The sequence below is a fragment of the Plasmodium fragile genome (assembly GCF_000956335.1).
Source record: "Plasmodium fragile strain nilgiri unplaced genomic scaffold supercont1.3, whole genome shotgun sequence".
Lineage (NCBI taxonomy): Eukaryota > Apicomplexa > Aconoidasida > Haemosporida > Plasmodiidae > Plasmodium > Plasmodium fragile.
The window spans coordinates 310742-328677 of NW_012192583.1; the positions used below are offsets into that span (position 1 = coordinate 310742).

At 44.7% G+C, this 17936-nt stretch overlaps 5 protein-coding genes across 5 annotated transcripts; 3 read left to right on the plus strand and 2 right to left on the minus strand.

Annotated features, from left to right (window-relative positions):
• Positions 1–141: 141 nt before the first annotated feature.
• AK88_00387 (uncharacterized protein) lies at positions 142–1956 on the plus strand (the record flags this gene model as incomplete). Its single annotated transcript, XM_012478038.1, has 3 exons — positions 142–303; positions 444–675; positions 917–1956. The coding sequence occupies 3 exons, from the start codon at positions 142–144 to the stop codon at positions 1954–1956; spliced, it is 1434 nt and encodes a 477-aa protein (XP_012333461.1).
• Positions 1957–2405: 449 nt separating this feature from the next.
• AK88_00388 (uncharacterized protein) lies at positions 2406–4037 on the minus strand (the record flags this gene model as incomplete). The annotated part of the gene is made up of 1 exon (XM_012478039.1): positions 2406–4037. The coding sequence occupies one exon, from the start codon at positions 4035–4037 to the stop codon at positions 2406–2408; it is 1632 nt and encodes a 543-aa protein (XP_012333462.1).
• A 4726-nt stretch (positions 4038–8763) lies between these two features.
• On the plus strand, positions 8764–12075 carry AK88_00389 (uncharacterized protein; the record flags this gene model as incomplete). Its single annotated transcript, XM_012478040.1, has 1 exon — positions 8764–12075. The coding sequence occupies one exon, from the start codon at positions 8764–8766 to the stop codon at positions 12073–12075; it is 3312 nt and encodes a 1103-aa protein (XP_012333463.1).
• Positions 12076–12170: 95 nt separating this feature from the next.
• Positions 12171–13070, minus strand: AK88_00390 (uncharacterized protein; the record flags this gene model as incomplete). Its single annotated transcript, XM_012478041.1, has 1 exon — positions 12171–13070. One exon carries the CDS (start codon positions 13068–13070, stop codon positions 12171–12173), a length of 900 nt encoding a protein of 299 aa, XP_012333464.1.
• Positions 13071–14107: 1037 nt separating this feature from the next.
• On the plus strand, positions 14108–17449 carry AK88_00391 (uncharacterized protein; the record flags this gene model as incomplete). Its single annotated transcript, XM_012478042.1, has 1 exon — positions 14108–17449. The coding sequence occupies one exon, from the start codon at positions 14108–14110 to the stop codon at positions 17447–17449; it is 3342 nt and encodes a 1113-aa protein (XP_012333465.1).
• Between the last annotated feature and the right edge of the window lie 487 nt (positions 17450–17936).

A 17936-nucleotide genomic window follows, 5' to 3' on the forward strand; every position in this document is an offset into this window, starting at 1 on the left:
AAAAAAAAAAAAAAAAAAAAAAAAAAAAAAAAAAACGCCGGACTGCCCCACCTCCCAAAGTAGATGAAACATACAAAATAAAATGAACCAAAGGAGAGAGAGAGGGGGGGCCACAGAAAAAGAGATGCCACAAGAAAGAAAATGAGTTCTGTGAATGAACTATTAAACTACTTTGTGGTTAATGAGGATAAAGATGATGTGGCCAAGGGCGGAGAGGGAGCCAAGTCACGGGCCGAGCAGCTCGAGAGGGAGAGACAGAAGGAAAACGAAAAGGCAGTCGTACGGAGGTACTTCCCGGGACAGGTAACCAATGAGGGGAGCAGCCTCGCAACGCGCGCTGTGCTGGTTTTGCCAACCGCTTCCTGTCACCACACTGCTTCAAACCATCACAACGCTTCAATCCGTCACAACGATGTGTTTAACTTCTTCCCCCTCACCCGCAGAAACCCCACTACGCGAAGAACGCCAAGGAGGACGACGAGGAGGATGGCGACGAAGATGATGAGGAGGAAGAGGATGAGGACACCCTCTTCGCGCGTAACGATACCCTTACGGAATATTTACAAAAACAGGGCCACGCACCAAGGAGAGGCGATGCGGATAAGGAGCCTGGGAGTGACCTGCCCAGTAGCCGTGGCCATGTCGACTCCAGATATGAGAGACTCAAAAATAAAAGTAAGCTAATCGACAAAAGGAGAGCATTATATATGCGCCGCGTCTTTTTTTTGTTCTTTTTTTTCTTGGTGCATATGTTATCTGGCTGCACAGGTTAACTTGTTTCGTGGCAGCCCCTCTCTTATCACCACGAGAGGACACCAACGGGTTAGCCGAAGCGCACACCTTAGTGATGACACCCATCGCAGCAGTAACGCACACACACACACAACTCCATAATGATGGGTGACCACCCCCTCAGGCATCAAGGGAGACGAACGGGAAAGAATCACCAGGCGGGTTCGAGAAGTAAAAGTTATTAACAACCCGGAGGAGGTGAAGGAAGAAGGCCTCACAAAGGCCAGAGCAGAGGAAGGAGAAGAGGCAGACAATTATGAAAAGTACTTTTCTGTAGGACAGGAAGAAGTAGAGCAGGTGGAGGATGAAGAAGAAGAAGAAGCCGACGATGAGGATGAATCCAGCAACTCTTCTGAGGACGAATCAGATGATCAGTCGGACGATGAAAACTACATGAACGGACAGGACGGAAGCGCCCCAATGAAACACGAGTACGTGTTTAAAATGAAGAGGAAGACACTGCTGGAGACGTTCGAAAAGGAGAAGAGCGAGAAGCAGCTGTTAAAAGATGAAGAAACGGAAAAAAAAAAAATTGAACTGGAGAAAAAGGAAAAGGCAATAGAAGAAACTGTACACAACGATATAATGATTGAACAAATGAAAAACCAAGAAAATAATTTGTTCTCGTCTGATGAAAATTTCGAGGACGATGATGATGAGGGGGAACCAAATGAAGAAGAATACGAGCTGTGGAAGCTTCGTCACCTTAATAGACTAAAGAGAGACGAACTGGAGAGGAGAAAGCATGAACTTGTACAAAACGAAATTAGCGAAAGGAGGAAAATGACAGACAGGGAAATAATGGAACAAAATAAATTACTTCCACACAAGGAAAAGAAGAAAAAGAAAAAAATGCTGTTTATGCAAAAGTACTATCACAAGGGAGGATTCTTTCAGGACCTCTTTGAAGAAGGCAAGGAAGAAATTTACACACGTGATTATAACGAGCCCGTGTACGAGGACAAAGTCGACAGGGAGAATTTGCCCAAAGTTCTTCGCGTGAGGAGGGGCAACTTCGGCAAGCAGGGACAAACCAAATACACCCACTTGCTCGACAACGACACCTCCAGGAAGGACTCGCTGTGGGCGAACCGGGACATGGAAGATCGTCGCGCCCGCCGCAAGGAGGATGTGTTCGACCGCCCTACCTACCGGAAGGGATAGCAGTTTGAACCAGTTTGAACCAGTTTGAAACGGTTTGAAGCGGTGGATGGATAGTGCCAGGTCAGTTGTGCCTATCCCATTGCACACCCATTTGTTGTGCATATTTCTTTTTTTTTTTGCGTTTCACCCTGCGGCCCAGCGCCTGCGCATAGCGCTTCCCCTTTTTTTCAAGTGCCACAACTTCTATCCGTTTAAAAAGTTCAAAATTTAGTAACATGAAAAAAAAAAAAATTTAAGTTGCTTTGCCGGGCGCTTATGCCCGTCGTCCCTTCCCCCGCCATTTGCACACGCGGTTAACTGGTTGCACAGGGGAAAAGAGTGAAATGTACATGCACCGGTCAGGTGAAAAAACGCCAAAAAAAAAAAAAAAAAAAAAAATTATTCATAAACTAGTAATAAAAAAAAATAGCTAGCCAGCTAGCTACTCCACTAGTAGGCCGCTACCTCACTCAAAAAACCGTGTGGATATTGAGCATACGGCCTGTCTCGTAAAAAATGGAGTAAATGGAAGAGTAGTGCTTGTTCGGAAGGACACAGTGTTCGAAAAAGTAAATAAAGTTGTTCAGCAGCAGGTAGGACCACATGAACAAATCGTTGGCAAAGGGTAGGTGGAAGACTTCCTGACAAAAGTTCTCCTGGAAAAGCAAGCTGTTGCTCATCCTGTTGTAAAACGCGTTGGTGAAATACAAAATTATTGTGGCGACAACTCTGCTCGCAGGAATGACCTTGTACGAACCGACCGCCGTGATATACATGGAGTAGGCGTAAATGACATCATACAGGAAATACAGAAAGCCAAAGTGTTCCAGGAAAATGTAGTAAATTTTAATCGCGGGATATTTCTTCGAACAGCTTTTTAAATTAATTAAATAAACATAAGTCAGCTCTGAGTAGGTCCAATAATTATTATAATTAAGTGGAAGAAATTTAATAATTTCCATTTGCTTGTTCGCAATTTCAATACACGTGTAATTTACTTTGTCGTGTCTAAGTTTATTCACAAGGTACAGAATGTCATTTAGGTACATGATACTGGTACCGTTAAACACTTGGGTCTTTATCAGTGCTAGCAAAATAGAGCATATAATCACTAACAGCTTAATTTTCCTGTAATGGTTTTTCTCCGTCATTTTGTTAATACTATGCATGTACGAGTCGAATATAAAAACAGACAAAAGGAAGGTCTCTGTTTTGTATCCAAGCCCATGGCAAATTTCGTATATGTATGAAAGGTTTAAATCTCTCCCTTCAATAAAGGAATGTATTTTGTACATAAAAATTCGAGACTTCTCAATTAAAATGTTTTCCAAATTGGGTTCTTTTCCACCTTCTTGAAAATTGAGTACATGCAGGTGGTTGAGAGGTCCCTTTTTATTTTGCATTATTTTGTACCTCCAAAATAAATTAAAGACCTTATTATCTACAAGGTTTTTTGACTCATTTTCGTAGATGTGGCTCATGAGTTCTTCTTTCTTGTATAACTGGAAGCACGTGTTGTATTTGCTATCAATTATTTCTTTTAGTTCTAACGTCCCTATTAGGTAGTCGTTAATAGAAAATGGCAGGTACGTTAATATATTTTTTAAGAGTGTGAACAGGTGGCTGTAACTGACTTGTGTCACCAAATTCTTCACACACTCATCCCCCACACCTCTGCTCAGTTGGCGATTCAGGTTTCTACTGATGTTCCGCACCACTTCGTAGTTCATTTGGTCACCATGCTTGCTTTCTTGTCCGTCCCGAGAGCGTCCCTGCAGTTGATCTGCCTGCAGGCTGCTTCCCAGGTCTGCGCTTCGCCTGAGTTCGCCGCTTTCCACGCGACTGTCCAAGCGGCCTCCCATTTCGCTAACCATTTCGCTGACCATTTCACCGCCTATGACGCCACCTATCACGCCGCCAATTCCACCCTGCGACTCTCGTAGAGCGCTCAAATCCTTGTCTTGCCCAAACTTCTTCCTGGCCGACAACTTCTTGCTGCCCTCCACTGCCATTCTGCTTCTCTCGTACTTTTTCTCTATACCCTTTTTGCAGATTCCCTTCCGCGCATTTTCCTCGCCTTCGCCCGCGTTTACCTTCACCATTTTTTTGGGTGCCTCTGGATGGGTCAGCGGGGGACGAAATGAACGCGGCGATAGGGCAGTACCTCCTGGGTGTGCTTCGTGGGTGGATCTCTTGGGTCCGTTTACGCACGGTCGGGAAAGTTTGACAACTGTGTACCGATGTAGAGGTGTGGCCGTTTTGCCAATTGCTTTGTGCTTAGCCGTCGCACCACTCCCAATGCCCGAGTTGAGCAATTTCCCCCCTTTGCAGATGAACAAGCGCCCGTTGGACGTGTCTTCGCGCACGCGCCTGCGACCACAGGACTGGCCTCTAACTCGTAAAGAGGCACGGCTTTACTCCTCGGCGTAGCCTCCTGTTTGGGACTGAAATGAGGAGTCAGCGAGTTGGTGCAGTGAACGGATGGACCCCTCGAACGGTTAACCTACTCACCAAGGCAGTCCTGCCACGCTTCAAATGCGCGCTAACTTCTGGTGGGACGTGTGGGTAAAAAGAATGGAAAACCATGCGACTTCCCGTACACACACACACAGCGCTCGCATATATAATACGTATGAAATTACATGCATACATATGCATACATCCCTAGGTGATAATGCTTACACGGAAAAGAAGGGTGGGGACGGGAAGGAAACAGATCCAAAAATGAGCATACAGTGTGTTAACATGGTCAGGTGGGACAATGCGTAAGGTGCCTCCGGATGTGCAAGGGAAAATACGCAAGGGGGGGCAAAAATGGAAAAACACGCAAATATTCGCACAGGGAAAATGTCAATCAGAAAGGCATTTTAATTTTCTCCATCAGAGGGTCACCCTCGTGGTGCATGAACAGGGACGCGCGTTGGGGATCCACGAGAAATGGGCGCTTCCCGGGGGACAAAAAAAAAAAAAAAAAAAAAAAAAAAAAAAAAAAAAAAAAAAAAAAAAAAAAAAAAAAAAAAAATCAGCCCGCTGAGAATGGGAATTTGACGGCGGCATCTTTTACTTAACGTCAGATGTGTCGATGGAGGGAAATAGGTAAAGCGGTCGGGGGGCGAAGCGATTGCATGATGGCAAGAAGGAGAGGTCGCACGGGTGAAGGGATTAGGTGATCGTAGCAGTCACTCGAGTGTGTAATGAAAAAAAAAAAAAAAAAAAAAAAAAAAAAACAGCTAATAAATAAATAAAATGATAAAATTGAAGCAACATGGAGCACAAAGAAGCAAAAGGAGGCAAAGCGGAATGACACAAAGACTGCCGCAGAATGGCGCTAAATAAACGCAGAACAAAGCGAGGCAAAAACGAATATGAAGTCCCCACTTGTGCAACTTCCCAAAGGATACTTTAGAATGGGAAGAAGGCACTGCCGATGCGCTCGTACATCCACACGCAAACGTATACAACTGGTATTGAGAAGAGGAAGAACATGAGAGCGGAAAAATGCGTCCTCATACAAAAAAAGAGTGAACTCTCTGCGCGTAGCCCTTGGCGCACTCTATATGGGGACTAGTTATAGTACACGTTATGGAACATCAACCGTATGTTGCAATTCTTCACAGAAACGAAACTCATTTTATAAACGTGTTATAATTACGTCGCTGCACGGATGCTCAAATTTTTTAAATGTCTAACTGGGGATACATTTGAAGGGGTACCTTTGCTTGTTCCCCATTCGCCTCCTCCCGTTCCGAGTTGGTTTAATTTAAGCAAAAATGGACCTTGACAAAAAATGCATCATCACAGGGGGAATCAATTTACCAATGTACGAAAGGGAAAACGGTAGACTCACATTTGTCTAGTGTGGGAAAGAAGGAAAATATATATGTGCATGTATGTAAAGGAATATTTATTTATACTTATGGGTGAACGACTTGTCGCAGAATGCTTCACCTCGTTGTGCAATTCGCCCATGCCTGTGTGAATGGAGCACTCAAAAAATAAAATTGAAGCAACATGGAGCACAAAGAAGCAAAAGGAGGCAAAGCGGAATGACACAAAGACTGCCGCAGAATGGCGCTAAATAAACGCAGAACAAAGCGAGGCAAAAACGAATATGAAGTCCCCACTTGTGCAACTTCCCAAAGGATACTTTAGAATGGGAAGAAGGCACTGCCGATGCGCTCGTACATCCACACGCAAACGTATACAACTGGTATTGAGAAGAGGAAGAACATGAGAGCGGAAAAATGCGTCCTCATACAAAAAAAGAGTGAACTCTCTGCGCGTAGCCCTTGGCGCACTCTATATGGGGACTAGTTATAGTACACGTTATGGAACATCAACCGTATGTTGCAATTCTTCACAGAAACGAAACTCATTTTATAAACGTGTTATAATTACGTCGCTGCACGGATGCTCAAATTTTTTAAATGTCTAACTGGGGATACATTTGAAGGGGTACCTTTGCTTGTTCCCCATTCGCCTCCTCCCGTTCCGAGTTGGTTTAATTTAAGCAAAAATGGACCTTGACAAAAAATGCATCATCACAGGGGGAATCAATTTACCAATGTACGAAAGGGAAAACGGTAGACTCACATTTGTCTAGTGTGGGAAAGAAGGAAAATATATATGTGCATGTATGTAAAGGAATATTTATTTATACTTATGGGTGAACGACTTGTCGCAGAATGCTTCACCTCGTTGTGCAATTCGCCCATGCCTGTGTGAATGGAGCACTCAAAAAAAAAAAAAAAAAAAAAAATCAGCCCGCTGAGAATGGGAATTTGACGGCGGCATCTTTTACTTAACGTCAGATGTGTCGATGGAGGGAAATAGGTAAAGCGGTCGGGGGGCGAAGCGATTGCATGATGGCAAGAAGGAGAGGTCGCACGGGTGAAGGGATTAGGTGATCGTAGCAGTCACTCGAGTGTGTAATGAAAAAAAAAAAAAAAAAAAAAAAAACACATACAAAATTACGAAGCACCGCGACAAGTCAGGAAGAATCACGAAAAGGATCATGATCCCCCTATCGGAAAGGGCCATAGGTCGGAGGGGGTACCTCGCCCTTCTGTGTGTGTAAAATAAAAAAAAAAAAGAACGACCGCTCGCTCGGCTCCTTTGCGGTTTCTTCGTAACTTCTCCAATGTTTGTACGAAGCATTACCTGCGGCCGCGTTATTCACCTGAACAGGGGCCAAATTACTCATCAGTTGCAGGCTCGAAGCGTGCACACAGATGGTAGGTACACGTGTGCGCTTGTTCACCTGTTCACCTGTTCACCTATTATCCTGCACAAGCTGCGTTGCGGCGTTGTCGCGTTTCGGAGACTCCATGTTGGCGGAGCAACGGGCGGACCACCGCTTCTCACACGCAAAGGCACAACGCCACATGTACCTTTACTACTTCCTGACCCAATAAGAAGCGCATACGCTTTTTACAAAAACCATTTACTCGTTCACTTCAAAAATGTATGACCTGTTCATGCAACTTTTCAAAAAAAAAAAAAAGAATTAACCTTTTTAGCTTTAAAAATGTATGAACTGTTCATACACTTTTGGGAAAAAAAAAAAAAAAAAAAAAAGTTACCCCTGTGTAATTTCAAAACTGTATGACCTGTTCATACAACTGTTTTGGCGTGGAGGGAAAACAAAAAGCTGATTCGTTTTAAAAAGCACATAATGTTGAAATGTGTAACGCTGAAGGGCACGACATCCGTGGATGTTTCGCCTATAGGTACGTTGTTATGTACCGAGCCATTTCCCAATTTTTGTGCCTCCCTCTGTTCTAATACATTCGAGGAATGTGCTACCAGTTTGTGAGTTGCCTTGGGTATGCGCGCTACAAAAAAAGGGAGGAAAGACACGACAACGTCGCCCAGCGCAAACTCTCCATTATTATCATCATCTGTGAATCCATTACATAGGCATATCAAACTTTCAGGGCGCCCAACAATAAATCCCTCGGAGGGTTACATCATACCCCTGTGTACATTTTTTTTTTTTTTATGTGCTATTTCTATGTATAGCTTGGGGCTATACGCTTTAACCTATCAGTTGTAAACCACGTCGCATCCTTTCCACAACAGGGAAAGGGGGCAAATTTGAAAAGGAAACAATTGTCTGTCATTTCAGGTTAGTCCCTGCTTAGTTGGCTAAGGGTGTACAAAGCAGACGGGACACAAAATGTGGCATACGTCCCGCCCACGTGAACAGGGGGGGGAACCCCCCAAAAAAAAAAAAAAAAAAATAGTCCCTATAAGGTAGGCACTCTTCTGTATGCTTATGTGCGGCGCCTTTTATGCAGCAAATACGCGTTGATTAAATTGTTCGAAGTGGAGCGCATACGCCGATATTTTGCGAACGCACCAAAAGGGTGAGAAATAAAATGAGGCACGACATGACACTGCACGCGAACCGGATCGAACCGAAGCAAAGCAAAAATTGTGACGCTGCTTCTGCGTTGCCCCGTGGTTGGCTCCGATTCGGATAATGCAACGAAGGGCAATAATATTTTCCCTATTTTTTTTTTGTTTCTCATTTTTAAAGACGCTTCCCTCCGTTGAGTGCATCAGAAGGGGGAAAAAGCTGGCTCGGTTATTCTACCCTTGCAAGGAAAGAGGCGTTTTCCCGTTTATTGCCTCCGCCACACAAATGGAGAGTGACACCAACCCATTTGCTTGAACAGATTTACTGAATATATTTTTGCATAATAGGATTGATCACGCCAGTGGGCGTAAAGGGGCCACGGCATTAAAAGGGGGAGTTGCCAAATGTGGGGAAGCAAAAATTATATCCCTCGCCCATCCTGACGGAATTTCCCCAAACTAGCCATGATGAACAACTTCCTGGTGAGGGTCCACACGGACGATGACCAAATCAGAGATGAACTTCACAACCAATTTGCACAGAACATTGTTTCCGGGGACTCCCCCACAGAGGCGCCACACGACTCTCAACAATGGGAAGAAGCGCCAAGGTATATTCTCACGGAGCATTACGTGGACACGTATTTAACTCCGTTGTTGATTAAAAATGATGAGGGGGATCCATATCACTGCGTGGTTTGTGAGCTGGACGTGCGACGCGGCGAGAGTGCACCTGAGGGTGGCACCACCGTTAACGTTCTGGCCACTTCCAACGACGTCACCACCGCTAACTGTGCCAGGACCGATCAGCGAACACTGCTGCTGCACCTGTGCGCGTCCCACATCTACTTCGAACACATGGAGGAGGAGGAATTCCGCGAAAAGACAAATCAGCAGGGGAAGAGGTTCAGAGAGTACAAGATAAAAAACAGGAATGTTCTCCTACTTGACGGAAGTTGCAGCTACACCGATAAGGGGGGTTCGTATGAACGAACCACCGACGTAAAAGGGTTATATAATTATATTAGCAAGAACAAACATGATTTGGAAAACGCGCTGAACAGACTAGAAGGAAGTTTCTTCCTCTTGTATATTCAATATTCAAATGAACACGCAAACATATACTTCTTAAATGACTCGTGGGGAATGAAATCGGTTATCTTCTTCTACGAGCAGTCATCCGTCTTACTAACAAGTTCATATGGACTCTTCATTAATTACGACTTTAATTTCACCAAAAGGGATGGAGACAATTATGTGTTTAATAATTTTTCTGTTCAGAAGGAACTCAACCTAGTTCACCACGATGGAGTGTTTCGAACAGAAAATAATATTCTTCCTAATGGTAATGGATCTTCCACAAGGTGGTGTAAAGAACGCCAACAAGGAGACCTCAAACCCCAAAGTATTATCAACGAAAAGGTAGGAGCACAGATAAGCCCATATTACATGTACAAGTTTAACATATTTGAAAAAAATAAAGTGATGCTAAACAGGATCATTAAAAAGAATAGCATTTACACCAAGTACACCGAGTGGACTGGTGATGATCTCTCCATTGAAGAAAATTTTAATCGTATGTGTAACTTTGTTGAGAGCAATTACTTCCTATACAGTGGGTATGCAGACGAGTGGGCTCTCCTCAAAAGTACCATTCAAGAATCGATGAAGAAATATATGCATGGGGATGGAGACCAAAGGAGGGATGCCCAGACGGTACTAAATAACAGCTTTGTTCACCTTTATATGAAATTGTTAAGAGGAGTCATTGAGAGGAAGATGAACGAAGTTTTTTCCAACTCGGATGATCAATCCAAAGTAGGGATGAAAAATCACCTGAACGGTACAGGTGAAAATGAAAAAAAAAAAGAAACAGAAAAATTTGTACAAAATATTCCCTTCACAATTAAATGTGACACAGTTGGGGGGGAAGGAAAATCGGTGGGGATCCTCTTCTCGGGAGGGATAGACTCAACCCTCTTAACCTTAACAACGATAAAAGCATACTTCACTCAATTTACAAATGGCTATATCGAATTGATAAATGTTTCCTTTGACGACAATGCAGTGGACAGGTACACCTCCATAATGTCATATGAACAAATTATAAAATTGTATCCCCAGTACGACATCAGGTTAGTGTTTGTCGACGTCTCCCCAAAAGACTTACTCAAATACGAGAGGATTATTTTCTCTTTAATGTCACCAAGCAACACTACTATGGATTTCAACATATCTGCTGCTTTTTTTTTTTCTAATTTGGGGAAGGGGGTTCTTTTTCCTCGTCCCTTTTTGCACAGCCCGGAGTGGGCCTACATAAAGGGGCGGGCCTCCCGCGTGCTCAACGTGGCATGCCAAAGGGGGGAAGAAGCATCCGGGGCAGACTCAACCGGGATAGAAGCAACCGAGGGAAAGTCCAAATGCAGGGTATGCGAATTTGTGATGAGGAGGAAGTGCGTGCACAGGTGCTGCTCCGCCTGCTGCAGGAAACTGCGGTACGTCCACCGGAGGAAATTTTCCAAGGGGGAGTCATCGCAGGAGAGTTGTAACGGAGAGACGACACGCAGTGGTGACATCTACCAAGTGGAGCGCGACGAAAACAGTGGCGAGAGGAGCAGAAAAACCCTTTATCTTATTGTGAAGAAGAAAAGGGTCCTAATTAACTTTGAGCTCTTTCCTGAGTGCCCCGCGCACAAAGAGAGGGTGTACGACTATGAGCGGATCGACTCTCTCTTCAAGGATTTCAACACAGAACTTGCCAAGAGGGAGCTCAATGAGGAAGAGCAACAAAACGGCAATTCACCTGCCCCCACGGAGACGTTCAAAGATACATGCCACACCAACTTCATAGACCAGTTTGTCGCCAAGCACGCCGAAAACGATCCTCAAAAGTTTGAACAAATAAAGAACCTCTTTTACGTTAAGGCAAAAAAGAAAGGAAATAATGATATTAGTATGGACCACCAAAGGAAGGAAAAACTTTTCATAGAAGAGTCTCCCCAGAAAGAGGAGGAGACATTGAACTACCTCAAGAAAGACCTATACATGAATTGCGGTGGTTCTCACTGCATTGCAGAAGAAGAGGGTGCTCCCTACCAGTGTAACCACCAACTCCTAATCATAGGTAGTGGAGCGGATGAGCTGTTTGGAGGCTACTACCGCCAGAACAATGCACACGTAGCAAAAAGGGGAACCAAACATTCAACAAATTTAAAAAAAAACGAAATGATAAAAGATGTAAGAAGAATCTGGAACAGAAATTTGTACCGAGATGACCGTATATTAAGTTTTACTAGCTTTTCTAATAAGGTCCTTTTTTATCCCTACTTGGATATGAATCTGGTGAATTTTCTCCTCATGATTTCATTCTACATGATAGAAGCTCCCCTTGGGGGGTCGGTACACATGCAAGGACTATCCTGCTTTACAACGAATGTGATAAAGGGGGAAGGACACTCAAACGTGGGATGCTTGTCAGACAATTTAGAAGAATGCTGCCACCTGTATGAACTCATTAGAACCCACAAGCTTAGCAAATGGGTTCTACGCATGGCAATTTTTTTTTCACACTGCAAAGAGTTGATGCTCTTCAAAAAAAAAGCTATTCAGTTTGGTTCTAAATCGAAGAACGTACAGATGTACATGCGGGAGTGGCTCTCCCGTGAGGATGCAACACTAACAGTTGGGGAAGTGCTTACAGGGGAGCGCCACCCGTCTTCCAAACGGCCGCTCCCTAGTGACAAAAAAAAGGGGACAGACAGGTACACCCTTCTCTCCTGAGGAGGGTCGCGGTTCATGTGCGCATATCGTTCACCGCGCATATTGCGCTTACCGCACTGGGAATGAAAATTTTCCTGCCCGCAAAATGGAGCGCACTAGGCACCACCGACACCCCTCTGCATCTCCCCCAGGGCCTCCCCCACTTTGTCAAATGGGACGACAAAAATTGTTACGAACTCTTTATAAGTGACTTCCCTATTCTTGCCATTCACAAATTCATAAAACTGCTTTACATTGTTGTTATTCCACATGACATGATGCGTCTTGTGTTTAAAAAAATACTCCTCCTCGTAGTTAGCAAATATAATTTCTCCTTCCGCATTGTTATAAACCTTCGTATAAAATAACAGGAAATTGAAGAAGTAACACATTTTTTCACTCTTGTCTAAATCTTCAATCCCTTGAGACCAGTACACGTCTTCAATTATATTTTTATAAATTAGGGGGACTAATGTGATGGGTGTGTTTAAAATGCGGTGACCAATGAGCAGACCAATGTGTGTTGTTTCGTGTGGCGACAGGAGTGATATGATCTTCTTCGCGCTCTCTACATATTCCGGCGTGTTAACCTTTTTCACCTTCTGCAGCAGGAGTTCCTTCAAGGCACCAATTTGTTCATACTGGTTTAGGTTAATTATCGTTTGAAAACCCACCACATTATGATCAGCATTGTTGGGGAGGTCCTGTTTGCCATCTCCTCCATCTTCAACAGAACCTTCCTTCTCACCAACACGCGGTCCATTCGCCACACATAAGAATTTGCCAATGTTCTGCTGGTCACATATAATTTTCACTAACTCCTCGGAGCATTTCAAATTGGAGTACAGCTCTGTACTCCTTAAGAGGATCCTTACATTGTCCATGTACTTGTCACAGGGGTCTATTAATTCGAACTCAACCACGAGTTGGTCGTCGTCCTCCTCCTCTCCACTGTCTTCTTCTCTCTTCTGCTTCATTTTTTTCTTCCGCTTATGCTTCTCCTTCCGTTTCATCATTTTCCTTTTTTTTTTTTTTTCTTCTTTCGCATTTGACTTTTTTACCCCCTTGCGCGATTCCTTTTTCTCCACCCCGTTTCTACCACCGGGGGGATGATTTCCTTTCCCATTCTTAATTTTTTTTTTTTTTTTTTTTTTTTTTAACTTCACTGTGGGGGGTTGTTTTATCCTCAATGCTACCCTCCAGGGGGGCACTGCCCTGGTGTGGCTTGCCGTCCAAAAGAGTCTCCTCCTCCTTTCCCATCTCTTTTGTTATGAGAATAGGGTAGTGACGTGGAGAGAGGAGCGGAGGGGGGCGCTTTTGTGCCTGATGGTTGGCCAATGCAGGTTCACAAGTTAGTGCGTCACTCTTCTTTTCTGTAACCTCCCTGTTGGGTTGCGCTTGTACGAATGGCTACTTTCCACTTCACAGGATATATCGTCTCTTCTACGTGGTGCTTTTTACCTGCCCATCCGCGCAAATGACATGCATTATGATGAGCGCCTAACTGTGGAGTATTTTTTTTTTTAAAATAACTGTTCCCTAGTTCGAGGGCGCTTTGCATCATATATAAACGTCCTCGAGTTTATTTTCGTCCTTTTTTTCTGCATATCCTCCGTTGCGTGCGCATAAATTTTTTTGGGGGCGGCTTTTTTTTTTTTTTTTTTTTTTCCCCTGGGGATCCGTCGCGGCAAGGCCAGAGGTGGGTTGCGCGTAAGTTGGGCCTTCTCCGAAATGGCACAACATGAACGGGACGAATGCGAACGTGCACTTCACACCACATTGCCATGAGAAAAAGTTATGGCGCGTTTGTTGCTCCTTTGTTCACTTTTCAGATCGCCGCTTGGAGATTCGTCCAAATGGGCTACCCACGTTTTAGTTGACCAGGCAAGGTGAAAAAAAAAAAAAAAAAAAAAAAAAAAAAAAAAATGAAGAAGAAAGAAACGTGTAAGTAGAAACGTAGTTAGAAGCTGAAAAAGAACGTGACGACGGGAAGCACATTTTTCCATTTTGGTAAGTCTTCCCTACACCTCGTCAATCTCCCCCCCCGCGAACCATGCAGTATGAGCGGGTACAGGCTCTGGTGAAGCAATTCCAGGAGGACAAGTACGTCCTCAAAGCCTACGGGAAGATATATGCCCTGAACAGATGCAAGGCGTACAGGAGTATGCGTGTGGAGGACGTGGAGAGGCGCAGGCGCGCGCGGGAAGAAGGCAGCGTCAAGGGGCTGAGCACAGAACAACACACCGATAAAGGAAGCGGAAAACATGCTGCCCAACTGGAAGGCATAATCCAAATCGTGAATAAAACACTCAACCATTACACAAACGAAACGCTAAACCAGTTTAGTGAAAACGATAAACAGTTGGCACAAGTGTATAGCCAGATCGACCACTGTAGCAGTCTGTGTGAGGAGGTGGAAATGGTACTCACGAATCACAAAAATGAAATCTCACACATCTCAAGTGACATCAACGGAATACAAACCATCACAGAGACTATGACCCACAAACTTCAAAACAGAAAAGTCACATTAGAATTATTAAACACTTATATAAAAATCATTTTAGTCACTCCACAATTAATATGTGATATATGTAATGGACCAATGAATGAAAAATTCATTGAGCATGTTAGAATACTGACGAAGAAGCTAGAGAATTGTGAGCACTGCTTGTTTGACTCATACCCGAGCATTCGCTCGTCTTATGTGGAACTACTCAAATTAAAAAATAAAGCCATCGATAGGATTAACAGATTCTTCCGCAATAGCATTTGTGATATAGAATATAAAAGAAGCAATGTACATTTCGTACAGCAGCACTTGGGGAAATTTCAAGAGCTGAATTGCTTCCTTTATAACAACTGCAAGGATGCTTACACTTACTTGGTCAAGGAGTATGTAGCTATTATGAACAGAACCTATTACAACCTCTTCCGGAACTACATGCAAGATGTGGAGAGGAAGAAGGTAGAGTTCAATGGAGAGTTGACCATTGGATGGACTGGACCTTACGCGGACCTTGCCACAGGGGGGAATGACTTCCGCATAGGTAAAAGCGACCCCCTCACTGACCCGTCCAGCTGGCACACTAACCGCACGAGCTGTGCAAACGCGCATGGGGAAGGGACCCACTCACAGAACGACTCCCTGGTACAAGGAATAAATGCTAACCTAAGTCTTCTCTCCGCGAAAAACAAAATGATGAACATGCTGGGCTTCGGCTCCAAGGGCGGTGCGGGGTCGCAAGACAGGAAGGAGAGTCTGTTCCCGCTCAACAACCGGACCATCGTTCTGCTCGACTTGGCCTACCACCCGGGGAAAGCACCCCATGCAGAAGCGGGCGACGTAGAAGCGTGTACCGGAGAAATGCCCGCCGCAGACACGCCCACTCCAGAAGCGGCGGCCACCCCCCCCCCTGTCATCTTCACCACGGACAGCCGGCCACACTTCTTCGAGGCAATTTACAAGTCCATCAACAAACTCTTCCTAGACACAGGAACGGCGGAGTACCTCTTCCTTTCACATTTCTTTCGCAACTACGAGAGTCATGACTTTTTGTTCCTCTACGTGTATGCAAAAACGCTTACTCTTCACTTTGACTTCCTCTACTACTACCTCAGCGAAACGTATGACGTCATTGCCCTCTTCTGCATTTACATGATTAACCTGAACAGCGGCTGCCTTACCAAGAGGAGGGGTGTTGCCCCCTTGTATGAATTCATTAACCGGATTCAGAATCTTATTTGGAACAGGATCGATTACATCGTTAGAGAGAACGTCAAGTCGGTGACTGTCAACCATGGGCATATGAACACTCGCAACATGAGTCGTGTGGAGATGAACCACCAGATGGTGGAGCAGCGGAGCACCCACAGCCATGTTAACCACCCCAACCACAAAAACACCTTATACAGTTTTTTCCATCTTAACAGTGCTCAGACGGGCAGTGCTTGTATAAGTAATGGCGGTGTTGCTGCGGCCACTGGGTATGCCCTTCACGGGGGTAGTAATATAAAGAGCGGCTCTCCTGATGGGGTGTTCACCACGTCTTCAGCGCACCATTTGGGTTCCACGGACCAGGGGGAAGGACAAGAAGTGGAAGGCATACGAAACGCTTCCCCCCACACCCCTCCTCACGAAGGGAGTAGTAACCAATTGAACAGGCCTGCTCAGGGGGATGGCGCTCACCCTCACAATCACGCACATCCCGTAGTTAAACGATTTGCAGACTTCTACTGCTCCCTCGTTATTCTCACCAAACTGTCTCTTCATATTGAAAAGCAGCACCACGTGCGAATGTGTTGCGGGGTGCTCTCTTCCAGTGAAAGGGGAAGCCCACAAGAAAATAAGGCCCCGCCCACTTCTACCACCACCGTCGGTGCCCACCCCGGGGAAGAGGTCCTCAATGGAAAAGGGAAAAGAGACAAGTCGAGTGACAGTGCAAACGGGAGTGATCACCCATCGGGTGGTGAAGAGCAAAATGTGAAACACAAGATGAAGGTGAAAAGGTCAAGTGATGAAAATGACACGGAGAGCCACATTGGGTTATCCCACGCTGGGGCGGAACTCTCCACGAGGAAGGAATGCAACGAGGGTAATGAAGGGGAAGACTCGGAACGCACGCTCAAGAAGGAATCGCCCAAAGCGGGTCATGAGGCGGTAGTGCACCATGAAGCGGTAGTGCACCATGAAGCGGTAGTGCACCATGAAGCGGTAGTGCACCATGAAGCGGTAGGGGAGCACGAGGCGAAGGGGGAGAAGCCCATTGAAGAAAAATACAAACACCTAAATGACCTCATCAGACGGTTAGAAGAAAACATAATCGACGTTCTGGCCCTCCACAAAAACCAGTTTGCACACACGAGAGAGCAGCTCCTCTTTCTCATTAACAACTACTGCCACATGATTCACGTCATGAAGCGCAACACAATTGAAGAGGAGAGGATCGACCGGTTCGACCAACTATTAAAGAAAGAAATTAATGCGTACGTAGCATACCAGCTGCATCATTATGTAACTGATTTGATTTCATTTGTATGTAAGTATGAACAGGTAGTCGACAAATTAAAGAAAGATGGTTACCATCCCAGCGATTTCACATCTGAAGTAGATGTAAAATTAATGGAATCTGTGGCTATGCAGTTTACCCAAAAATGGAAGGACCTTTTTAAAAACATCAAACAAGAAGTTACCCTCTCCTTTACACACACAGACACGTGTGCACAAATATTAAAAATGCTGAACACACAGATTCTGTTGTACTTTACCAGATTCCATCATCTACTCAAGGAGTTCTTCTCCCGCGTCCAGCCACCGCCCTGCGTGGAGAACCTTCCCTCTGTTGATGTGGTCCTCGTGCAGATTAAGAAGGACGCCAAGGGGGGGGTGAACTGACTCTCCTAGGGCAAAGCCCCAAGAAGAGACACCTCATAAGTAAGCGCAAGAACTAACCTCCCCCATCGGGTAATTGCACCCCCTACAATGCTTGAACCATTTGTCCCCCCCTCTTGTCCCATTTTTTTGTGTCTCTTCCTTCCGCATTATCACCTCACACTACACGAACCACTAAACTCAGTCAAACACTGATTTAATAAAAATATTAAAATTTAAGGATCGGAAAATTTTAATCGGCATAAGTACAAAAAAGGGGGGAAAAAAAGGATACGTGCAGGGGAAAAAAAAGGATACGTGCAGGGGAAAAAAAAAAAAAAAAAAAAAAAAAAAAAAAAAAATGTATCGCAAAGCACATCACTACGCGCAGCGCCACCTGCACCACAAAGGCAAAAAAAAAAAAAAATACAAATTATGACCCGCACAACGCGGTCGGCCTGTGATGGCTTCAAGGCGAAAGCGGACGCATAAAAAAAAAAAAAAAAAAAAA